Source organism: Sapajus apella, unplaced genomic scaffold, assembly GCF_009761245.1.
Source record: "Sapajus apella isolate SASKATOON/1434 unplaced genomic scaffold, GSC_monkey_1.0 scaffold18, whole genome shotgun sequence".
NCBI classification, from domain to species: domain Eukaryota; kingdom Metazoa; phylum Chordata; class Mammalia; order Primates; family Cebidae; genus Sapajus; species Sapajus apella.
The window spans coordinates 23,281,039-23,304,467 of NW_022436958.1; the positions used below are offsets into that span (position 1 = coordinate 23,281,039).

Genomic DNA, 23,429 nt, shown 5'->3' on the forward strand with positions numbered 1-23,429 from the left:
GTTTTGTTTGAGATGGAGTCTCACTCTGTTGCCCAGGCTGGAGTGCAGTCGCACAATCTCGGCTCAGTGCAACCTCCACCTCCCGGGTTCAAGCGATTCTCCTGCCTCAGCCTCCCGAGTGCCTGGGATTACAGGCGCCTACCACCATGTCCAGCTAATTTTTGTATTTTTAGTAGAGGCGGGTTTCACCATCTTGGCCAGGCTGGTCTCAAACTCTTGACCTCATGATCCACCCACCTCGGCCTCCCAAAGTGCTGGGATTACAGGCATGAGCCACTGCACCTGGCCACAATCAGTTTTTTAAACTTTTTTTCTTTATAATGGTATGGGAGTAGTTTCAACCATAAATCAACTATTTTTAGCCTCTTTTGCTTTTTTAGTTTTGATTTAGAAATTGAAACTTTTGTGTTCTTGAACGAAGTATTTTACTTTTTTTTTTTTTAGAGATGAGGTCTTGCTGTGTTGCCCAGGCTGGATTCAAACTCCTGGCCTCCAGCAATTCTCCCACCTCACCTTTCCAAAGTGATAGAATTACAGACGTGAGCCATCATGCCTGGCCAGTATTTTATTTATCTGTTTTTTCTTTTGTAAAATGGTGATAATGATAGTGGTTTCTTCATATAGCCACTGCTGTTCATCTTATTGTTAAGAAAGAAAGAGTACATGTGCCTAGAACATAGTATAGGGGTTCAGATGTTACCAATTATAATTATTTATAATTGTTACTTTTACTGTTACCATTATTATTTCCTGGCTTTACATTGGTTTAAGTAGATAGTATCTTTAGGGGATAGTATGATGTTACCCAAATGTTAAATTAGATATAGTATGTTTAGTTTTATTTAGCATTATTAAGACTACTCAGTGTCAAAGGGAGCATTTTAAAATTTTTTAGTTTTGGAGACAGGGTCTCACACTGTCACCCAGGTTGGAGTGTGATAGCACGATCTCAACTCACTGAAGCCTCTGCCTCTTGGGTTCAAGCAGTCTTCCCACCTCAGGCTCCTGAGTAGCTTGAGAAAGACAGATACTTGTGTCAATTCATCGATAAGGTTCTGAAATTTAGAAATATAAGTGGTTTCTCTCAGTTACATGATTATTATGTAATATACTTGAGCTTAAGAATCCCGACTCTGAATAGCATTGTTTCTTTGGGAAAATGTAGATTCTAAGTTCCGAACAGTTAATTTCCTAAATATCTTTTGGTTCTCAGCCATTTGTAAGCTGGACTTCATCTGTTTATTAATCTTGCTGTTATTTCTGTTATCCCATCTTTAAATTTTTATTACAATTTGAATGATTGAAAACTATGATCATCTTACTTCTTTAGTAACAGTAAGCAGAATTAACATTTTTAAAAAAGAATTTAATTTCTATAATTTGTATTGTTAAAAGTAAAAACTTGTGTTATTCGTGAATATGTAATTTTTTATGTTGTTTTGGTATATTTTTCTGTAACTTTAAGGAAACACTAATCTGTTTAGTGTTTGTTCTGACTATTTTGCTTTTTGAGAGGTTATTTTTAATATGAAATAATTTTAAAAGACTTTTTAAAGTTATTGATACCTTTTTTTTAGTTTGTAGATAACTGCTATAGAGATCAGTACCATTGCATATTTTGCGTAGTATAGAACCAGTGGTCATTAATTTTCAAAAACTCTGCCTTATACAAGTGTAGCTTATAAGGAAATAAATTTATTAATGTATATACAGTTAAACAAGAAAATGAAAAGAGTTTAAAATAGGATAAGGAAAAATACAAATAGAATACTGAGAGTAATAAATAAAATACAAAAAATGGGTCAGGATTGTAACATCGATAGGCATTACATAAACCCTGAAGCATTTTTAAGTCAAACTTGAACTCTTATTTTAGGTATCAAGAAGATCACAGGAAAATACAACTAGCTCTATAATGGGTATTGCATATAAGAAAAGAGGCCAGGCATGGTGGTGCATTTGTGTAATCTCAGCCCTTTGGGAGGCCAAGGTGGGAGGATCACTTGAGGCCAGGAGTTTGAGACCAGCCTGGGTGACATAGTTGGACCCTTCTCTAAAAAAAAAAAGCCAGGCATAGTAGTACATGTATAGTCCCAGCTACTCAGGAGGCTGAGGCAAGAAGATTGCTTGATCCCAGGAGGTTGAGGTTGCAGTGACCCTATATCATGCAATTGCACTCCAGCCTGGGTGACAGAATAAGACCCTGTCTCAAAAAGTAAAAGATTTACCATTCCTCAGAGGAAACACAAATCTTGTCAGTTTCGTCTGAAAGTGTACAGTGGAGTGACAGGAGTTTCTTCTACATTGGTGTGGAGATGGGTACTCTCCATCACATGAATATTTAAAACAAGGAAGAGCTGAAAGTCTTAGGTTGTTGGGTAATTTTGGTCTGGAAATTTTTTGAAAGCAGGATTTATTTACTTCACAGTCAAGGCATTAACTCATGGAAATAAGGAGCCCAGGAAAAGAATATCATTCTGGGCTTGCTTTTGTTCCTGTGTATTACATGATTTTTAATGATTAATCATTTCCCAGTGGATAACCTTGATGTAAATTTGCAGATGTCTTTAAAGCTCTTTTTTAAGAAATGGCTTTATTAAGTTATAATTTCACATACCATAGAATCTGCCCATTTAAAGTTGAGTAGCCTTTAGTATATTCACAGAGCTGCACAACCATTATGGTTATCACTGTGCTACTCCTCTAGTCCCCCTTCCCCTACCAGTGCAAAACAACCATTAATCGACTTTCTATCTGTAGATTTCCCTATTTTGGATTTTCAGATACATTAGTCAAAACATGTACTTTTGTTAGTAACTTCTTTGACTTAGCATATTTTCAGTGTTCATCTATGTTGTAGCATATATCAGTACTTTATTATTATTATTTTTTTTTAGCAGAATACTATTTCATTGTATGGATATGCCATATTTTGTTTATCCATTCATTTTCTGATGAACATTTGGCTTGTTTCTACTTTCTGGCTATTATGAATACTGCTGCTATAAACATTCATATGCAGGTGTCTGTGTGGATTTGTGTTTTCACTTGTCTTTGATATGTACTAAGAATAGAGCTGGGCACGGTGGTTTATGCCTGGAATCCCATCACTTTGGGAGACCAAGATGGCAGGAGTATTTGAGGCCAGGAGTTCAAGACCAGCCAAGGCAACATAGTGATACCCCATCTCTACAAAAAATTTTAAAAACTAGCCTGCTATGGTGGTGCATAAGTGTAATCCTAACTTTTTGGGAGGCTGAGGTGGGAGGATCCCTTAAGCTCAGAAGGTTGAGACTTCAGTAAGCTATATTGGCACCACGTTATTACTGCTTGGGCCATAGAATGAGACCCTGACTCATAAAAGAAAGGAATGGAATTGCTGAGTCATGTGTAACCTCTGTGTTCAATCATTTGAGGAACTGCCATACTGTTTTCAAACTGGCTAGATCATTTTACATTCCCATTTGTGTATATGAAGATTCCGGTCTCTCCACATCCTCACCAATTACCTGTCTTACTTTTTGATTCTAGCCATCCTAATGGGTATGAAGTGGTATGTATTTCATTTTGGTTTTGATTTGGATTTTCTTGATGACTAATGATGTTGGACATCTTTTCATGTGCCAATTGGCCATTTACTGTACATTTTTGAAAAATGCCTATTTATAATAGCTGCTTTGCTCATTTTAAAATACAGTTGTCTTATTACTGAGTTGTAGGTGTTCTTTACATATCCTAGATACTGTACAAGTTCCTTGTTGGATACATGATTTGCAAATATTTTCTCATTAAGGTTTTTACTTTATTGGATTGTTTTCAAGGCATTTGTGTTGTGAAAATATTTTTAAACCTTAGAAATAATTTTCTGAAAGCATATGTTGATTTATACAATCGTAATAGTAAATTTCATTGACTATAGTTCTAGTAAACCTCTTGTTGTAAAGGTGGTATGAATAACTATTATGAAGGTATATAGAAATAAAATGAAAATTGAATGCCTACCAGTTATATAAAGTTATTTTCTTTCCATTGTACACAGAGCATCTGTAGTTATTAAGTCTCCAAACTGTCTTATTGATGATTTCTCAGACATACAGTATACTCTTTCAGCTCCTTTGGTTGGGCTAGATAGCCTTCTACCTCTCCCCTTATTTTTCACATTATAATTCACATACCATAGAATTCATCGTATCACAGATGGCCTTTTGAATTGGAATCACTGATGAAAAGTATTTACTCTGGGAGCCAAATCTGGGTAGAGACTGGAAAGTTAATGAAAAAGAAAACTCTTAAATTTACTCCAGTGTAAATTTAATTACTTCCATCTAGTTGCATATGAGTACTGATAGTTGGGAGGCAAGAAATGCCAAAAAAATTTTTTTTAAAAGATTAATTGGTTTTTATAAAAACACACTTTTTTGCGTAAAAAAGTTTGTATGCATTGATACCAAGAGAGTGAAAGACAGTCTGTAGAATGAGTGAAAGTATTTGCAAAGCATATATCTTACTGGATACTGGGACTTTTATCCAGATTATATGAAGAATTCTTACCTCTCAGCAATAAAAGATAACCCAATTTCACATGGGCAAAGGACTTTAATAAACATTTTTTCCAAAGATACATTAATGGCTGATGAACACATGAAAAAAATATTAGTCATTAGGGAAATACAAGTCAGAATTACAATGAGAAACTTAACACCCACTAGCATAAAATAAAAAAGATGGACAGTCTTGGTACAGTGACTCATGCCTGTCATCCCAGGGAGGCCAATTTTGGGAGGCCAATCTGGGAGGATTGCTTGAACCCAGGAATTTGAGACCAGCCTGTGCAACATAATGAGGCCCAGTCTCTACAAAGAAATAATTTAAAAATTAGCTGTTCATGGTGGCCCATGCCTGCAGTCTCAGCTACTCTGGAGGCTGAGGTGGAAGGATTGCTTGGACCCAGGAAATCAAGGCCACAGCCGCCTGTGATTGCATCACTGCACTCCATCCTGGGCAACAGAGCTGAGACCCTGTCTCAAAACAAAACAAAACAAAAAAAACAAAAAGGTGAACAATTACAAGTGTTGGTGAGTGGTGGAGAAATTGGAACCTTCATACATTGTCAATGGGATTGTAAAATGGTACAGCTGTCACAGGATCCTTGGAGTGTTACTTTTCCAGCTGGAAGCCTCTGTGGCGGTGGTGCCTTTGTCCGAGTTTTGCTCGGGCCCACTGGGCTTATTCTGCCTACTTGGCCTGGCAGGCTTTGCTTAAGTCATGCTGTTGGCTGAGATCCCATGCCTGCCAAGGGTGGGGCAGACACGGATTGGGAGAGGGGTGTGTGAGCAAGTGAGCTCAGAATCCGGCCATTGCCTACAGCCAGGCATGCTGGGTGCAATGGGGTGGGCAGCTCTGGGTGCTGGCACCCTGTGAGGCTGTGGGTGAACCAGGAGTACCACAGGCAGCTTCTACTGTGGGCACCGAGCAACGTGGTGGCACCCAGAAGCTTGGAGACACCAGGAACCACAGAGCCCCCAAGAGGTTGTCACAGCCCTGGTTTGTGGAGCCCCTAGGTCTGGGCTCCTGGAAGGATTAGAACACTTCCACAGTGCGCGGGGATAGGGAGGGATGTTTTCAGCACTGTTTGTGTTACATTTCTCCGAGTCCCACCATTTGACAGGTCCCAAGTTCTTGTCCCCTGCCCATAAAGAATGAGGTATGCAGACAGTTGGAGGGTGAGCAAGGTGAAGAGGTGCTTTATTGAGCAGTATAGTACAGCTCTCAGGAGACCCGAAGTGGGTAGCTCCTTTCCTCAGGCAGGTCAACCCAATGAGTATGTAGCTCTCAGTAGAGAGGAGACCAGGCAGGAGTGGGTAGCTCCTGTTCATAGGCAAGTTAGCCTGACACCTAGCTGAGTCTGAGATTTTTATGGGCTTCAGAGGGGAGGAAGTGCATGCTGATTCATCCATGGGAGGCCATGGTGGGCCTGGAATAAGTACCATAAGTTCTCACTCTGGACTGTGGAACTGGCAGCCCAGCCTCCAGGCTTCAGGCCATCCCTGGTTTGAAGGTGGGGTTTCACTGGGGACCTGCACCTTTTTACCCAAGAGCATGTCTGCCTCCTGCTGCTGTTTGTGGCACCCAGGCTGTTGGTGCTAAGGGATGTCTGCAGGCCCATGCCAAGCTGCCCTCAGTACCCCCTTGGCCTCCGTCTGTGCTTCTTGGTGCATAAAGTCCAGAGGGGGCAAAGGCACCAGGGGGCTGGTGTGTTGGTATCACCCCGAGCATGCGAATACACAGCTAGGTCTTGACAGTGCCCAAGCTTAGCCAAAGCTTTGCTCCGATCAGGAGCTGTGGGGGAAAGGGAGGTTTCCCAGGCTCCTTAGAGCACAGGAATACTGAGGTCTGCAGCCACATCTGGGTCTGGGAGCACAGGGCTCCCACCGTACCAACTTGGAAGTGGTTGGGGTTCCCACCTGTTGCTGGCTTCATGGAGCACAGAGACCCTGCCACGCCTCCTCTGCTGTGGCCGGCGCATGTGGCAGCCACTCCAGACGGGCCGCCGCTGCCATCACAGCTATTAGCATCAACCTATAGTTCGAAAAATAGTAATTCCCTAAAATATTAAACATCAAGTTACTACATGATCTATCAGTTACACCCAAGATTATTGAAAACATACATCCACACAAAAGTTTACAGTTCATAGCAGCATTATTTATAATGGCCAAAAAGCAAAAACAACCCCAAAACTAATTGTTTAAACAATTCGTTATGCCCAAGGTAGTATACTTTGAAGACAGACAGACTTACTCCCTGATTTCATTTGGCCTGTAATTCTAGACAACAGAAGAGATAATATATTGTTAAATGAATCTAACATTTTATTTAATTGTTCAAAGAATTCAGAGGGAAAAATCTAATTGTTTCAGACGAGGATATTTGAACAAAAAGGGACAAAATTGGATTGTAGGAACCAGGAAAAGGTTTGATTTTGAACTTAAGCCAATAGCAAAACTAGCCAAAACCTTCCTCCTATATACTGACATTACTTATACTGATATGTATACCTACATATTAATAAACATTTTTTTGTCTCGGATATAGCCATACAATCTACATGTTGTGTCGTGAGTCACGAAAATTGTTTAATGAACAGTGAGTGTCTGTAAGCCTTTGGGTACTTGCATTTAAGAATTGAAAATGAAATTCATTATCTAAATTTGTTTTCCTATAGTTGGTATTTTTAATGAATGGCATAGTCCTTTATCTCACCAGTAGACAGTACCAAAAAACTGTTTTTTCATTTCTCACATTGTCCGTAAATCTGATGAATTTTTATCTTTTATAATTCCTCTCTATTCCCATTACTTATTTCACACTGACTTATTTCTTGCTATTCTAATGACTTCCTAATTGGTTTCTTTCTGTTAGTTTCATCTATTTCATCTTCCACATGCCTCTAAAAGTCTTTCTGTATAGTAGTAGACGTGATGTATTCCCCCTTTGTTAGTTCCCAAAATCATGTTTGCAGAAGTGCTATTCAGTAAGTTTATGCGGTGCATCCAAAATGAGAAAAATAACAAGTTATGGAGTTTGTTCAAGTACAAATGCATCCAATTTAAAATACTCATTTTGAATTATCCTTCAAGTTTTGGGAGTATATTAAAATACCTTTTTAAAAATTGGAGACAGGATTAGGTATTAGTTGCTATTTTAGATTTCCTACTGATCAAAAGTGATAGTTCTTTTTAAATTTTAAATTAAAACATTTTTATTTTGGTCTCTGAAATCCAGAGATTTTAGAACCACTGGCCTGCGGGGTAAGGTCCCTGATACCTTGATGATAATGGCACATGAAATGATTTGATTCTGAAATATCAGATTAATTTCATTTCTTGTGCTAGCTCCAGTTTATTGATTAGATGTCTGTAATATTAGGTACAGAAGGCTTGTGAGGCTAAGTTTGTGCTAAGCTAAAAAATGCCATATTTGCCGGGCGCGGTGGCTCAAGCCTGTAATCCCAGCACTTTGGGAGGCCGAGGCGGATGGATCACGAGGTCAAGAGATCGAGACCATCCTGGTCAACATGGTGAAACCCCGTCTCTACTAAAAATACAAAAAATCAGCTGGGTATGGTGGCGCGTGCCTGTAATCCCAGCTACTCAGGAGGCTGAGGCAGGAGAATTGCCTGAACCCAGGAGGCGGAGGTTGCGGTGAGCCGAGATCGCGCCATTGCACTCCAGCCTGGGTAACAAGAGCGAAAACTCCGTCTCAAAAAAAAAAAAAAAAAAAAAAAATGCCATATTCAATTTACAAAATATTCTCTAGGCAAAGGATGGGCGAAATCCTGAGATAGCCCATTCCCAACTTTTCAGCCTCGCACCTTTTACTTTATTTTCAAAGTTCCTTCTCCAGTGTTAACATGAACTAATACATCCCCTGAATGCATGCAGTATGTTTCTCATAATTGAAACATAATTGGCTGGGTACGTTGCCTTATGCCTGTAATCCCAGCACTTTGGGAAGCTGATGCAGGAGGATCACCTGAGCCAAGGAGTTCAAGCTTGAGCAACATAGTGGGACCCCCATCTCTACAAAAAATAAATTAAAAAAATTAATAATTGAAGTATAATAGAAGATCAAGTATATGTCTTAGAAGAAAGCCAGGCCAGATGTGGCTCACACCTGTAATCCTAGCACTTTGAGATGCTTACTAAAGCAGGAGTATTGCTTGAGCCCAGGAACTCAAGCAGCTTGGCAACATAGTGAGACTCTGTCTCTACAGAACAAAAATTAGCCAGCCAGGTTGGCATGGGCCTGTGGTCACAGCTACTCTGGAGGCTGAGGTGGGAAGATCAAGGCAGCAGTGAGCTGTGATTGCGCCACTACACTCCAGCCTGGGCAACAGAGTGAGGCCTGTCTCAAAAAGACAAAACCAAAATACCTGGTGGCAAAATGGCTTATACATCTTTTTATGTTGTCTATTTGTAATGTCTTTTTTCATTTACCTACCCTGTGAACTCTAGTTACCACCTTCTTTGACTCTTCTCCTGCATCCTTCAAACATAGGCTTTTTCTGTAAAACTTTCATTGTATCTACTACTATAGTACTTATTTATATTATAATTATTTACTTATCTGTTAGCTGTACTTCAGAGCTTTGATGGAACACATTATTTGGGCTCTTGTGTTTATCATGTGAATTTTAGATTAATGTAGACTGAAATTATGGCCTGTCATGCATTCCATTTTAACTCTTGTTAGAAGAACATTTAAAAGAACTTGGTTTCATTTTAATATTCTTTAGTATAATAAACTGTTTACCACATATTTAACCCATGGTAACATGCTTTAAAAAATTGTTTTTATATCCAGAAAAATTACTTTTGTTTTAGAGGTCCTTACTATCTCTGAGCCATTTAGATTATATGCCAGATGTATATTTCTTAGTCTGTCTGTGTCCTGTCTGCATGTATTTGTCCTGGTAAGTACTTTGCCATGATGGAAACAATTTTGTAAAAAGAATAGTACAATTTCAATAATTGTGGTTGAAATATGTTGTCATTTAGACCTAAATATTTAAAGAGACACACTAATCCTTTTTTAGTGCATTGTAGTAAGTGAACCTAACCAATTAAAGAATTGGGGAGAAGTAAAATAGTTTGAATATTATCAGTGATATTTGTGTTATGAGCTTTATTTCGTGTACATATATGTTAAAATAGAAAACCATGAGCCAAGTTTTAAAATATGTACTTGTTTTAGTTGTTGATTGATGAAAAAATTTCTGATGTTAGGATTTTTTTTTTCTTTTTTAGCGTACCCTTAGTAGTGTTGTATGACTGTATTCTGGAGACTAGGCATCAGAACAAGGATGTTAGTTGAAAAATCTGATTTTCATAGTAGGGTAATTCACAATCTCTTTATAGCTTAGTGTTCTGTCTACCTCTAAGAGGAAACAGGGTTTCTCAAAAGATTGAAATATGAAACAAGTGCAACAAGGATTCCATTTTCAAAAAGAAAAAAAAAAACTTGAAATGTTAAACCAGGAAAAATAATTACAGTTTTTGGTCTTCAGTGTTTCATAACCAAGTATTTCTATGTAGTTAAAAGGAGAACTTACTCTAAATCAGATTGAGAGCCCAGGAAAGTACAATTATGTATAGTGTATAGTAAATGGACAAGTGGGTAGAAGAAACAAAGACTAACGAAGAGCTACGTAATAGAGGCTGGGCGTAGTGGCTCACATCTGTAATCCCAGCACTTTGGGAGGCAGAGGTGGGTGGATCATGAGGTCAGGAGTTTGTGATCAGTCTGACCAACATGGTGAAACCCTGTCTCTACTAAAAATACAAAAATTAGCCTGGTGTGGTGGCACGCACCTGTAATCCAAGCTACTCAGGAGGCTGAGGAAGGAGAATTGCTTGAACCTGGGAGGTAGAGGATGCAATGAGCCGAGATTGTGCCAGTGTACTCCAGGGCTGGGCAACAGAGCAAGACTCCGTCTCAAAAGAGAAACAACAAACTACACAGTAGAAAAATTGACATTTATGGGAATTTATTAGAGGGTTGTGGGTTAAATTTAATACTGAATGCAGCCTTTTATTGTTTAAAAAAATTTTTTGAACTTACAGTCTACATCAGCATCAGCATCTGCATCACCATTTCAATCTACATGGTATAGTGAATCTGAGATAACTCAGGGAGCACGCTCAAGATCGCAGAACCAGCAACGGGATCATGATTCAAAAAGACCTAAACTTTCTTGTACAAATTGTACTACCTCAGCTGGTAGAAATGTTGGAAATGGTTTAAATGCGGTATCAGGTAAGAATTAAGTTTCCGTAGGTATTTTAAGCCTGCTTTTTCCCCAGGTATAACACAGTTGTTCTTAGTTTCGGAATGAAGAAAGTAGATTTTATATGGAGACAGTGGCTCAGAAATGTAGTGGAATTTCCAAAATCTTACTTTAAATTAGTGCTAGAACTGATATTGACTCTTCTGCATTTTTTGTTGTATATTTGATATAGATATCCTACATAAACAGGGTATTAGTAGATTTTAATTAGAATAGCTGGTGTTACATGGTAATCAAATTGGTAAATGTGTATATTCTTTTGGTTATTATATTGTTATAAGGAAAGCTAAATCTACTGACATGTATTTAAAATATTGCTTAAGCATGTCTTATGTAAATGATAAACATTGTAGTATGTAATATTTTCAGAAAATATGGAAACACTCCTGGTCATGGTGGCTCACATCTGTAGTCTCAGCACTTTGAGAGGCTAAGGCAGAATGATCACTTGAGGTCAGGAGTTTGACGCCAGCCTAGACGACATAGTGAGACCCTGTTTCTCCCAAAAAAATAAAGAATTAGCTGGGCATGGTGATGCATGCCTGTAGTCCCCAGCCACTTGAGAGGCTGGGGCTGGAGGATCGCTTGGTCCCAGCAGTTTTGAGGTGACTTTGAGCTATGATCATGCCAGTGCACTCCAGCCTGGTAGACAGAGCAAGACTGTCTCTTAAACAAACAAACAAAAAATATGGAAACTCTTGAGTTAGAAAAAAATGGTGGTATTTTAGTAGGAGTTCTATACAAGGAATTAGAAAGTCACAATTTTAGTCCTCTAGATGTGTGGCGCTGGGCAAGGTCCTAACCACTCTGGGATTTGGATCATCTATCCATAAAGCTGCATGCCTGGTATTGTACTCAGAGACACATATTTTTCACACACATTGAAAAGATCTTTTGTTGAAAGGTCAGGAGGCTCCCGTCCTACTCATACTCCTCTTCAAATGAAATGATAGCTAGTGCCAGTGTTCAAGAGGAGTCAAAGCTTATGATGACACAATTGGAGGTAAAATTCTTGAAATGTTTATGTATTACCAGTTGAAGTGGTGTAAGCAATTCCTGTCTGTTTTGATAAGCTGGACTGCCATGGGAAAGACAGTGCCCATCTGAAGGATATTAAGAATGTCATGATGGCTAAGAACAGACTGACAGTAACTTTGTAGAAAAACACCACTGTGCCAGAGATATTTTTGTTCTCTTCTGCTATGTGAAAACATGAATACACTGGGCCGTTTCTCTTAATAAAGAGGAATTATTAAGGCTACTAGGATTAGGGAAGAAAGAATCAAATATCAAGGTAAATAGTGAAGGAAAGAGGTTGAGACTTAATTTTTACTTTTAAATGAAATAATATCTAATAAAATTTTGATAACTGTAACAATACTTTAATTCTTAGAATAAAGAATTCTAGAGTAGAGAATTAACCAACTGTGATAGCAGTAAAAATAATTCTGATGAAACTGTATTGTTGACATTTTCCCTTTCCAGATGGCTTTAATTTTGATATTGGCAGTTCTCCAGCATCACTTTCATTGACTTTTTGTGAAATACTCTATTTTTGGAAAGATTTACACTTTTGTTCTGTAATCGTTTTGCATAATGTATAGGTAGATGTTGTGGGAAGTGACTAAGGCATTGACATCATATATGGGGGTAGATTTTAGTGTTAGGCAGAAAAGACTGTGTTTGGAGTAGGAAATAATTTTTTAAGTGATTAGTTCATTTGTGAATAATTTTGTGTTTTACTGAATTTTGTTTCTGATAACAACTATATAACAGTGGATTCTTGTAATAAATAACAGTAAAGTAGGGGCGCGTTGGCCAGTAAAGTGGGGGTGCGTTGGCCCAGCACTTTGGGACACTGGGCTGGGTGGATCACTGGAGGTCAGGAGTTTGAGACCAGCCTGGCCAACAGGGTGAAACCCTGTGTCCACTAAATATACAAAAATTAGCTGGGTATGGTGGCACGCACCTGTAGTCCATGCTACTCGGAAGGCTGAGACAAGAGGATCATAAATAACAGTAACCTTCCTCTGTATTACTGAAGACTTTTGATCATCCAGGGCCTTGAAAGCTTTCTCTGAAATAAAACTTAATTTATTTTAAGATTCATCTCGGAGGCATAATCAAGTTCCTAGATCTTCATCAGTGGTACTTGGATCATTTGGAACAGACTTAATGAGAGAGAGGAGAGATTTGGAGAGAAGAACAGATTCTTCTATTAGTAATCTTATGGATTATAGTCACCGAAGTGGTGATTTCACAACTTCATCATGTATGTATAAATTACATTAAGTATAGCTTATTTCATAATGTTCCATTTTTCTCTTTATTACGAAAACAGTACAAAGGAAAAAAGTATATCTTATGAAGATTTCAGAATACCTTAATATTTTTTCTAGTATTTTACTGATTTTGACCTTAAAAAATAAATAATTTGAAGTACAGCAGATGAATATGAGTATCTAGATTCCATCTACCTTTACATTGTTTACCTGCATTCTTCCTTTTATGAATGTCTGTTACAAAGTACCATACTAAATCTTAAATCCTCAAATATAATTTGCCTATAACATGTAGTTTAATAAATAACTACTTCTTATTCTGAAGTAAAAGTTGAAATCACCATTTTAAGGCATAATTTGGAATTACTTCAGTATAACATGAATGTGCCTCTAGTTTTATTAAATTGACCTCAAGACCCACACTTTGTTTTTTGTTTGTTTGTGTGTTTGTTTTAAGGCAGAGTTTTGTTCTTGTTGCCCAGGCTGGAGTGCAATGGCACAATCTTGGCTCACTGCAACCTCCCCTTCCAGATTCAAGCGATCCTTCTGTGTCAGCTTCTCAAGTAGCTGCGATTATAGGCATATGCCACCATGCCCAGCTAATTTTGTATTTTTAGTAGAGACAGGGTTTCACCATGTTGGCTTGAGCTCCTATCTCAGGTGATCCGCCTGCCTCGGCCTCCTAAAGTGTTGGGATTACAGGCGTGAGCCCTGCACACAACCACACTTTGTACCATTGTACATAGCCTTAAACTATCATACTAAGTAACTGAAGAAAAAAGGTGCTGCTAATTGAAGTTGACAAATAAAGTAGGCAGAAATGGAGCTTGATTTACATAGTAGGAAATGCTGTTTTGTTTTTAAAGGTTTTTTGGCCTTGTGTGGTGGCTCACGCCTGTAATTCTAGCACTTTAGGAGGCCAAGGTGGGCGGATCATGAGGTTAGGAGATTGAGACCAGCCTGGCCAACATGATGAAACCATGTCTCTACTAAAAATACAAAAATTAGCCGGGTGTGGTGGTGTGTGCCCGTAGTCCCAGCTACTCGGGAGGCTGAGGCAGGGGAATCACTTGAATCCGGGAGGCGAAGGTTCTGCTGAGCAGAGCTCGCCTCTGCGCTCCAACCTGGCAACAGAGCAAGACTCCGTCTCAAAAAAAAAAAAAAAAAAAAAAAAGTTTAGGCTATTTTAATTTATCTTATTGGGGCAAAACTTTGCTCTATTTATAACAAATGAAAACATTTTACTTCCTTGGCTTTGGATGGTGGAGCTTTAGTAGACTATCAATAGCTTCTAGGTTTGGGAGTATAAAAGTACAGGATAGAAATAGATTTAGTTCCTAACATTTACCCTTTCATAATGCTTCATGTATTAGCATAGTATTAATTTAGCTCTTACACAAGGTGTATGGGGTAGTTTCTTTGCAAAGGAATCCTATGGTGTTTCTCATCTTATTTGAAGATTTAAACCACCACTTAAGGAATCCTTTCAAAAGTGCAGATGTCACAGACCTATTCTGATTCATAGTTCCTAGCCAATGTTTAAAAGCAAATGTATTTCTGATGAGAAGCCAGGGATAAAAACTACTGCTATTAACCTGAAAGAAAGAAAAAATTGGAAAAAATTTTAGCTATTAGCAAGACTTATAAAATTACAAAGGTTTAAAACTTTTTAATTTATTGCACAGAGTAAAAAAAATCTCCAAAACAGTCTCCCTTAGGATGATTTTGCTTTTAATCATTTTAAGAGTCATTTACATTGTATTATTTGGCCTGTTTAAAATTGTCTCAACTTAAATACTAGATATTATTGTATCATATCAAATAATTTCTGATCAATGAGTTCAACTGTTTTAATTTTATCAAGTAATGTTTGCTTTTCATAAGCTCATAATACATTTTTCTTATATATATCTGTAATGTTGACTCTACACAGCACTACTGGATTTTACCAGTAAGAATAGAAAGAGGAATATGTTTATGTTTTTTCTATAATAATAGTATACTCTGTAGTTACAATGTTAACAGTATTCAGTTTGAATCCAGTGCTTTGTTTTGGCACTCAACATAGTTAATAAATGCAAATAATAAGGCTCAAATTATTTAATGTAATTGGTTATCTTTACTTTCTTTCAAAAATAGACGTTCAAGACCGAGTTCCTTCATATTCACAAGGAGCAAGACCAAAAGAAAATTCAGTGAGCACTTTACAGTTGAATACATCATCCACAAACCACCAGTTGCCTTCTGAACATCAGACCATACTAAGTTCTAGGGACTCCAGAAATTCCTTAAGATCAAATTTTTCTTCACGAGAATCAGAATCTTCCCGAAGCAATACACAACCTGGATTTTCTTATATTTCAAGTAGAGATGAAACCCCAAACATTAGCAATCCAGAAAGGGTTGTTTCATCTCAAAGACCATTTCAAGAATCTTCTGACAACGAAGGTAGGCGGACAACCAGGAGATTGCTGTCACGCATAGCTTCTAGCATGTCATCTACTTTTTTTTCACGAAGATCTAGTCAGGATTCTTTGAATACAAGATCATTGAGTTCTGAAAATTCTTATGTTTCTCCAAGAATCTTGACAGCTTCACAGTCCCGTAGTAATGTACCGTCGACTTCTGAAGTTCCCGATAATAGGGCATCTGAAGCTTCTCAGGGATTTCGATTTCTTAGGCGAAGATGGGGTTTGTCATCTCTTAGCCACAATCATAGCTCTGAGTCAGATTCAGAAAATTTTAATCAAGAATCTGAAGGTAGAAATACAGGACCATGGTTATCTTCCTCACTTAGAAATAGATGCACACCTTTGTTCTCTAGAAGGAGGCGAGAGGGAAGAGATGAATCTTCAAGGATACCTACCTCTGATACACCATCTAGAGCTCATATTTTTAGAAGAGAATCAAATGAAGTGGTTCACCTTGAAGCACACAGTGATCCTCTTGGAGCTGCTGCCAACAGACCGCAAGCATCTGCGTCAAGCAGTGCCACAGCAGGTGGCTCTACATCAGATTCGGCTCAAGGTGGAAGAAATACAGGAATAGCAGGGATTCTTCCTGGTTCCTTATTCCGGTTTGCAGTCCCCCCAGCACTTGGGAGTAATTTGACCGACAATGTCATGATCACTGTAGATATTATTCCTTCAGGTTGGAATTCAGCTGATGGTAAAAGTGATAAAACTAAAAATGCACCTTCAAGAGATCCAGAAAGATTGCAGAAAATAAAAGAGAGGTAAATTTGAATGCCTATCTTAAGCCTATAAATCAAGAATATATTAGAGAAAGAACTCTTTTCTTTCTTTCTTTTTTCTTTTTTTGAGACAGAGTCTTGCTTTGTGGCCCAGGCTGGAGTGCAGTGGTGTGATCTCAGCTCACTGCAACCTCTACCTCCTGGGTTCAAGCAATTCTGTCTCAGCCTCTGGAGTAGCTGGGTATACAGGCACATGCCACCACCACCTAATTTTTGTGTTTTTGGTAGAGATGAGTTTCGCCATATTGGTCAGGCTGGTCTTGAACTCCTGGCCTTAGGTGATCCAAACACCCCAGCTTCCCAAAGTGCTGAGATTACAGGCATGAGCCACGGCGCTCGGCCCAGAACTCTTCATTTCTAAATTGACTTCTTATAAAATTGATATCTGAAGTTTCTTTCTTTCTTTTATTTTTTTTTATTTTGAGATGGAGTCACACTCTGTTGCCCAGGCTGTTGTGCAGTGGCACAGTCTTGGGCTCACGGCAACCTCTACCTCCCTGGTTGAAGCAATTCTCCTGCGTCAGCCTCCCAAATAGTTTGGATTACGGGCGGCCACTACCACCCCAGTTAATTTTTGTATTTTTAGTAGAGGCTGGATTTCATCACATTGGCCAGGCTAGTCTCGATCTCCTAACCTTAAGTTATCCACCTGCCTCCATCTCCCAGTGTTGGGATTACAGGGGTGAGCCACCAGGCCCAGCCTGAGATTTCTTCCCTTAACATTTACATCCATTAAAGTGTTAATGGCTCACTCATAGGTAAACAGATAAGAATGAATAATTTCGGATAGGCAATGTGTGAATTACGTCAGAAAGTAATCTAAAGGTTATTTTAACCAGGTTGGAGTACATATACACAGAAAGACAAAAATCTTAATCTCTTACTTAATTCCTTGGTAGACTAATGCTAAATATGGGGTAGATAAGAGGAACAGATTACCAGTAAATCTGTCTTAGCCGTTACTAAGATGATTTATTAACTAACCATTTATTTACATTTCTTACTGCAAATCTTTTTTTGGAATTTGATGCACAAAATAATCTTTATTTTGTATTTGAAGTCCAAGTATATCCTGAATATTCTTTTTAAATATTTTGTAGAGACGGATCTTGCTTTACTTCCCAGGCTGGTCTCAGACTCCTGGCTTCAAGCCACCCTCATGCTTCAACCTCCAAAAGTGCTGAGATTGCAGGCGTGAGCCATCATGCTCACCCAGTTCTTTACATATTAGAATTATTTAACAGAAATGCCAGTGTAGGCCAGGCACGGTGGCTCGTGCTTGTAATCTCCAAACTTTAGGAGGCTGAGGTAGGTGGATCAGGAGGTCAGGAGATTGAGACCATCCTGGCCAACATGGTGAAAACCCATCTCTGTTAAAAATACGAAGATTAGCTGGGCGTGGTGACGTGCGCTTGTAGTCCCTGCTATTCAGGAAGCTGAGGCAGTAGAATCTTTTTAACCTGGGAGGTGGAGGTTGCAGTGAGCTGAGGTTGCATCACTGCACTCCAGCCTGGAGACAGAATGAAACTGTTACTAAAAAAAAATTAAAAAAGGAAAAAGAAATACCAGTTTAAATTCAGGGCATAGAATCTTTTTATACAAATAAATCTTTATATAGAGTTGAAGGTTGCTTATAAATTACTGGTAAGAGTGAAAAGACCAAAAAAAAACAGAGATCTTAGTCCCAGCCTGACTATTTACTTAGCATTAAAATAAAATGAGATAAAGTATTTGAAATACACTTTGAGGAAAAGACTTATATAAAGTTAATGTTGTGGAATATTTTTTTCTTTTTCACAAAGCCTGATAGAACTGTTGGGAAGCATAGTTGTTACTGTTATTTTTAGGATTTTTTGTACTTTAATAAGAAAATACTTTGGGCTACCATACTTCTATTTCTCATTTTATAGGATAGATTTTACTATGTGACTGTTATTTTCCTGCTTTTAAACCTGCCATTTTTCCTTTTTTGTAGAAAGGCTTACTCTACTCTGGTAGTGTTTGCTTTAATGTTTGCCTATTATAGCAGCTTCCTCTAATTGCAGGCTGTCTGCTCTCTGCTAAGTAGTGTAGTAACATATTTTCAGCCCTCAAGGTTAGGTTAATTTGAGTACAGTAGTGTAGGCAGAGGGCAAAGCGTTAGTTTAGTTATCTTCAGAAAGAAATGATTGAGTCAGTACCACTCTGTCTGGTTAGTTTAAAAAGCACCATTTGTTGGTTATTTTGTCAGAAAGATAGTGTGTGTTGTGTATATGTTTGTATTCCTGTATTATATCTTTTCTCATACCTAAGGATTTTAAGACATTACACAATTAAGTTAAAAATGGTACAGAAAAATTGAATCCACCAAGTCAATAATTGAAACTCTGAAGGGAAGAAAGTTAAATTTAAAGGTCAAATGTAAATACCATGTTTTTAGTCTTTAAAAATGATTTATGCTTGAGGTCATGTCTGATTAAGACAGGGCATGAAAGTCTCCTAGCAGTTGTATATCTGTCTCTTTACACAAATCTTTTGCTAAGTTTATTTAGGAATCCATATATTCCAGGTTGTATTTCAGTAACAGTTCAGCATTCTGTATTACAGATTTACTGAGGATGTGCTTCATGCCAACAGTAGAAAAACACAGTAGGAATTTTAACCATTATTATTATGTAGAACTATTACTCTGCATTTATATTACACAATGGCCTGTTAAATAGAGGACATGAGTTAATGGAAATGTTACAAGATTGCTGCAGGAAATGGGCGTGGGGGGGTGATGGTGGAGAATTTTAAGATACTTTTTAATTTTTTCTGTGATATAGAAGTCAGTCTAAACATCATTCTGATAATGTAAATGAGAATCTACAAGCCAGTATGTGTTTAATTCATGGAAATAGCCCTAAAATTTGAGGGGAGGCAAGGGGCAAAAGTGATAAGTTTGTCTTATCTTTATACTGTTGGATTTGAAGTAGTCTGGAATACCTCAGAAATTAAAATCTTTTAGGGGTACTTATAAAGTCATTGAGAAAAATATAGGTCTTAAACTGTCTGCCAATGATAGGTTAACCTATCATTTATTTTCAAATGATTAAGTAATTTTTGTGATGTGATGGAATGAAGGAGAAAGAACTATTAGGGAAGCTCATAAAATACTTGTTACAGTTTTTATTCTCAATGAGAGGATTTTTCATTTTCAGTCAGAGGGTTGCTGATTAATAATAATTGTTATTGTTTTGTTGATATTACTATTTGCTTTTTTCCACCCAGAGACAGTGTGGGTAGAAATATCAAAAAAGAGAGCTTGTGATTATGTGTAACTGAAGTAACCAACCAGGATGAGTTATGATGGATCTGGGAAATGTGCCTTCTTTTCCAGCCTCCTTTTAGAGGACTCAGAAGAAGAAGAAGGTGACTTATGTAGAATTTGTCAAATGGCAGCTGCATCATCATCTAATTTGCTGATAGAGCCATGCAAGTGCACAGGAAGTTTGCAGTATGTCCACCAAGAGTGTATGAAAAAGTGGTTACAGGCCAAAATTAACTCTGGTAAGATTTACCCTTTTGTGTTTTCACAATTTTTCTAAGAGATGCATGTATGTATGCCTTTTGGTTAACAAATTTATAATTTATAGATTGTTGAATTTAGACTTTTAACAAGTGTCTTAATCATTTTTGAAGTCTTAGCAGAAGCATTAAAGAGCATTAGTCTTTATGATTTTTTAGTAATGTATATTTCATTTCTCAACCATTTACTACTTCACAACATGTATAATACAGCTGTAATTTGTGATCACTGGTATGTCCCTTATATCATGTAAGATCCTTTTGAATCAAGGAAATAGACTCAGCATTTACCAACTGTGTGTCCTTGAGAAAGATTTATTTCTAATGTTGCTATTGTGTCACTTTGCAAATTACGATAATAAGGCCCCTGTGGGGATTTATTTGTTCACTGAGTGCCTATAATAGAGCCAGGCACAGTAGTTCTAGACATTGGTTATAGAATGGTAGAAGGACAAGGCACTTGCTTCTTGCATTGGTATTGGATGTTAAGGAAATGCCTTTCTGAAGTGAGAACATGTAAATTGAGAGCTGAGCTATTCCATAATTAGGGGAGAGCACTCTAGCGTAGGGAACAGCAAGTTCAAATACTTTAAGGTGGGAATCAACTTGGTGTATTTGAGGAGCTGAATCATGGGTAGTGTGGCTGGTGTATAATTAGTCTGGGAGAGAATAAAGCTGAGATGAGAAAGATTAGCAGAGGTTAGCTCATGCAAGACTTTTCAAGCAAAGGCCCAAACCTTAGATTTAAGTATGATGGAAAGCTACTAAAGGGAAAGGGGATGAAATGGTCTTACTCATATTTGGCTGCTCTGTAGAGAATGAATTTTTAGGGGGGACAAGAGACCAACCAGGAGTCTATTATTGGAGCACTTGTTAGAGTTGGTGATGATGAACGTGTAGCAGTGGTGATTGTGATGATAGAAATGGATAGATTCTGATACGTTTTGTAGGTAGATTCTGTAAGACATCGAATTCAGTAGATTGGATGTGATGGAATGAAGGAGAAAGAACTATTAGGGAAGCTCGTATTTTTGCCTTGAGCAGTTAAGTGAATGACGGTTCCTTTTACTGAAATAGGAAGTTGAAAAGGGAACTAAGACTTCTGTTTTGGACATTATATTTGAACTACTTATTAGATAACTATATAGAAATATCATGTAGGCAGTTAGCTAGATAAGCCTGGCATTTCAGGAGAAACATTCAGTTATGAGCACATGAGTAACATTTGAGACGTTGGTCAGCTAGAGGAAGAGCAGATAGCAAAGAAATAGGCCCAGGGACACTTAACATTTAGTGAGAACAGAGGAGACATAAGGAGCAGCCTTTAGTCAGAAAGGAAGAAAACCAAGAAAATGTGTTGTGCAAGCCAAAAGAAGAAAGCTTTAAGGAGTATGTGATCAACCCTGCACTTCCGAGAGGTCAAGTAAGAGGAGAAGAAAGAATAATTGGATTTGATAGCATGGTTGTTCTTGGTAGTTTCAGTCTCTGGAATCGTGGGTTCCTAAGCCTTATTAGATTAGATTGAGAGGAGTAAAGGAGGGAAGAAAGGAGAGACAACAACACAGATTTGACACTTTGAACAAATTTACTACCAAGGAGACTATAGGGAACAGGAATTAGAGTTATATGGGATCACAGAAAGTGTTTTTGTTTTATTTTGAGGTAGTAGATTTTTAGACTTGTTTTTATTTTGAGACTTCTAATAGAAAATAAAATACGAAAAGAGGAGAAGGAAGATGGGATCCAGAGCACAGGTTGAGTGGTTATCCCTTAATAGGAGAAAGGATATATTCCCTTCAGAAGGCTAGTGTTGATATGGGTGTTAATCAGTTTGTTGCTTTAATGGGAAGATTTATGACTTCCTGTGTTAATTGCATCTGTTTTCTTAGGTAAGGTCTTTGACTGATTAGGAGGCAACTTAGAAGGTTTTGAGGTGTGAGAAAAATAACATTCTAAGGATGCGGATATGTCGTAGGATTTCCAGATTGTATTAGTGTCTGTAAAAGTGATTTTAAAATTAGGTACACATACAATTTTTTTTAAGCTGTTATCAGATGCTTGGGATACAGGTATGCACTAGAGTTCAATGCTGGTGGGTCTTTTGCCAGGCAAATATGATGAAGGGAGTTAAGGGTATCTATAAGGACATAATTGTGGCAATCATAGCAATTAAAATCAGAAGAAAAGTAAGGACATCACAAAGTGTATAATGAGAAAGTGTAGAGTATCTTTGAATTTTATTGACATTGAACTAAGTAGGCTAAAATAATAAGATTGGTACACAGGAGGAGGGGATGCTTAAAATAGAGATTTAGGGGTAGTGCAGTAAATTGTGACGAAATCAAGGGGGATGAACTTAGAGTGGGTGACTGAGGTTGGAAAGGGTAATATTGGAAGCAAAAATGTTGAGAAAGTTATAATCCAATGGGACTGGTCTTGGATGTTGTAACAACGAAGGATTTAGTTGGCAAAGAAAGTAGAGAGCCAGGGGCCGGGCGCAGTGGCTCACGCCTGTAATCCCAGCACTTTGGGAGGCCGAGGCGGGTGGATCACGAGGTCAAGAGATCGAGACCATCCTGGTCAACATGGTGAAACCCCGTCTCTACTTAAAATACAAAAATTAGCTGGGCATGGTGGCGCACGCCTGTAGTCCCAGCTACTCGGGAGGCTGAGGCAGGAGAATTGCCTGAACCCAGGAGGCGGAGGTTGCGGTGAGCCGAGGTCGCGTCATTGCACTCCAGCCTGGGTAACAAGAGCGAAACTCCGTCTCAAAAAAAAAAAAAAAAAAAAAAAAAAAAGAAAGAAAGTAGAGAGCCAGGTGCTGAAGTCATTAATGAATTAGGTGAGTTAAGATTTGAAAACAGTAATGGGTATGTTGGGTGGGCAACTACTCTCACTTCTTGGTCCTGAGTTACAAGGGACTGTGGGGATAAAATGGCTATAGAAACATACATATAGGTATTATTAGTCAGGGGGCACTGTGGTTCAGACATGAAAATAAAAAGTTCAAAAAAGAAAGGCTGGTGATCAGAGGAATTTACTGGAAGTAGACCATGAGTACAAGAGAGGACATAGAAACTACTAGTAAGGTGGAAAATTAGATCAGATTAATACATGTACATAATTGTGTGAGATTAAAGGTCTGATCATTATAGCATGGTGACATAGGCAAATATGTTGTGAGGTACGATGGCACTGATTTTGATTTTCATAATCTGTTGGAGGAGTTGGGTTCAAGTTGGAGATTATGGGGATACTGGGAAAATTCCTGAGGCTCCTAGTAATGTGGTAGTCAAGTGGTGAGCAGTAGCCCTCTTGGTGGGCACAAGAGAAGAAAGCAATATCTTTTCTTCTAAGCTAGTCTAAGCCCAAGGCACTGAACAAACAAGCTGTCTTACCTGGAGCTGCCTTTTCTCTGATCTGTGTGGTGTTTCAGTAACTCACAGGCTTTGTTGGTCACTCCCCTGAGGTGTTACGAGGACTAAATGAGAAATTA

The 23,429-nt window shown here is 38.2% G+C and overlaps 1 protein-coding gene and 1 long non-coding RNA gene across 19 annotated transcripts in view; one reads left to right on the forward strand and one right to left on the reverse strand.

Moving 5' to 3' along the window:
* Positions 1-23,429, forward strand: part of MARCHF7 (membrane associated ring-CH-type finger 7) — a 55,027-nt gene that overhangs the window by 18,997 nt on the left and 12,601 nt on the right. For 13 of the 18 annotated variants that reach the window (XR_004271246.1, XR_004271247.1, XR_004271244.1 and 10 more), the window contains exons 3-6: positions 10,626-10,818; positions 12,954-13,121; positions 15,271-16,366; positions 19,746-19,915. Coding sequence is in view for 14 of the 18 variants with exons in the window: in XM_032286310.1 (XP_032142201.1) it covers positions 10,626-10,818; positions 12,954-13,121; positions 15,271-16,366; positions 19,746-19,915 (1,627 nt within the window). In the remaining 4 variants the exon portion in view is untranslated. The remainder of the gene's footprint in view (positions 1-10,625; positions 10,819-12,953; positions 13,122-15,270; positions 16,367-19,745; positions 19,916-23,429) is intronic. The other 5 variants (XM_032286317.1, XM_032286318.1, XM_032286311.1 and 2 more) reach the window with 1 other exon arrangement.
* Positions 1,465-21,248, reverse strand: LOC116556913. Its single transcript, XR_004271249.1, has 3 exons — positions 21,132-21,248; positions 1,906-1,908; positions 1,465-1,476 (listed from the first exon to the last, which is right to left on the reverse strand). It is a non-coding gene; the product is annotated as an uncharacterized LOC116556913 (long non-coding RNA).